The sequence below is a fragment of the Echinops telfairi genome, unplaced genomic scaffold (genome assembly GCF_000313985.2).
Source record: "Echinops telfairi isolate 266 unplaced genomic scaffold, ASM31398v2 ScPeMD7_7469;HRSCAF=8507_1, whole genome shotgun sequence".
NCBI lineage: Eukaryota > Metazoa > Chordata > Mammalia > Afrosoricida > Tenrecidae > Echinops > Echinops telfairi.
This window is the reverse complement of record NW_022111373.1, coordinates 76,148,076-76,149,131: the sequence shown is the minus strand read 5'-3', so window position 1 is coordinate 76,149,131 and position 1,056 is coordinate 76,148,076. Positions and strand designations below refer to the sequence as shown.

General features: G+C 46.9%; 1 protein-coding gene across 1 annotated transcript in view; it reads left to right on the top strand.

Annotated features, from left to right (window-relative positions):
- The first annotated feature begins 474 nt into the window (after positions 1 to 474).
- Positions 475 to 1,056, top strand: part of ANKDD1B (ankyrin repeat and death domain containing 1B) — an 87,909-nt gene continuing 87,327 nt past the window's right edge. The window contains 1 exon segment of the mRNA XM_004703671.1: positions 475 to 503. Coding sequence (XP_004703728.1) covers positions 475 to 503 — 29 coding nt within the window.

Here is a 1,056-nt window from a genome sequence, read left to right as displayed (position 1 = left end):
CAACCATGTAATGTGCCTGACTGCATTATTGTATCTCTCATGCTCTCGGTGACTTTAATATAATACTTATATATCTCAACCGTACAATTGTGCTTACTGAACCCGTGGGTAGTATTATTATTAGTAGTAGTAGCAGCGGGTGGGGCCTGGCACCTCACTCTCATCCCTACCCCCTCTCCATTTTAATTTAATACTACAGCTACTGGTACCAGTGAGCTGCAACAGAAAATTTAAAGTGGTCTCTGGTTGGTATTATCTGTAACGACTGACAAGCGAATGCAAATGCTTTCCGGAAGAACTCTAATGCAGGCGAACAAGGATGGCGAGACTTTGGACCTGACTTTGGGCACATCATCTGGAAGCATCTCTAGAAAAGCCTTGTCTGATTAAGTTGGGGGAGGCAGGTGTCACTGAAAATGAGGGAAACCTTCCATGTGAAAGATTACTGCACTCAAACGCACAGTGATCCTGAAGATGGCACATGGCCAGACAACATCTCACTGGTATGCATTAGGTCGCCATGGGGCAAAGCTGACTCTGGCAGCCATAGAGGACACTGTGTCTGCTTCTAGACACCGGAGATCCAGGAAGAATCAAAACTGACAGAAATCTAATCTTCCTGAAGCTGACCTTTTAGTGTGGTGGGAGGTGGGCAGATACCGAATGGCCTCCTTTTGGTGATACATGCTACAAAGGAAAAGATAGCAGTTTAGAGGAATGAAGAGTCAAGGTAGGGGAGATTGTTTCAGTGTGATCAGATCTGTTGTTGCTAAGTACTGATGGATGGGTTCAGACTCATCGCGACCCTATGTTCAACAGTGAGTTAGTTAATTGTGCCAACCTGGCCGATAATCACATGTGGGGCTAATTGAAAGGCGGAGAGATAAATGGGTGGTGAACCTCGCCTTTCTAGTTCTCAGGTCTCTTGCTTTGTGCTGGTCGCACCAGGGTGCAGCTGCCTTAGCAGTACCCTGCTTCAGCTCACAAGATTGACTTCCTACAAGACATCCCCAAGGAGAAGCCACATGGACCTATCCCGATGCAGCCCTGGGTGCT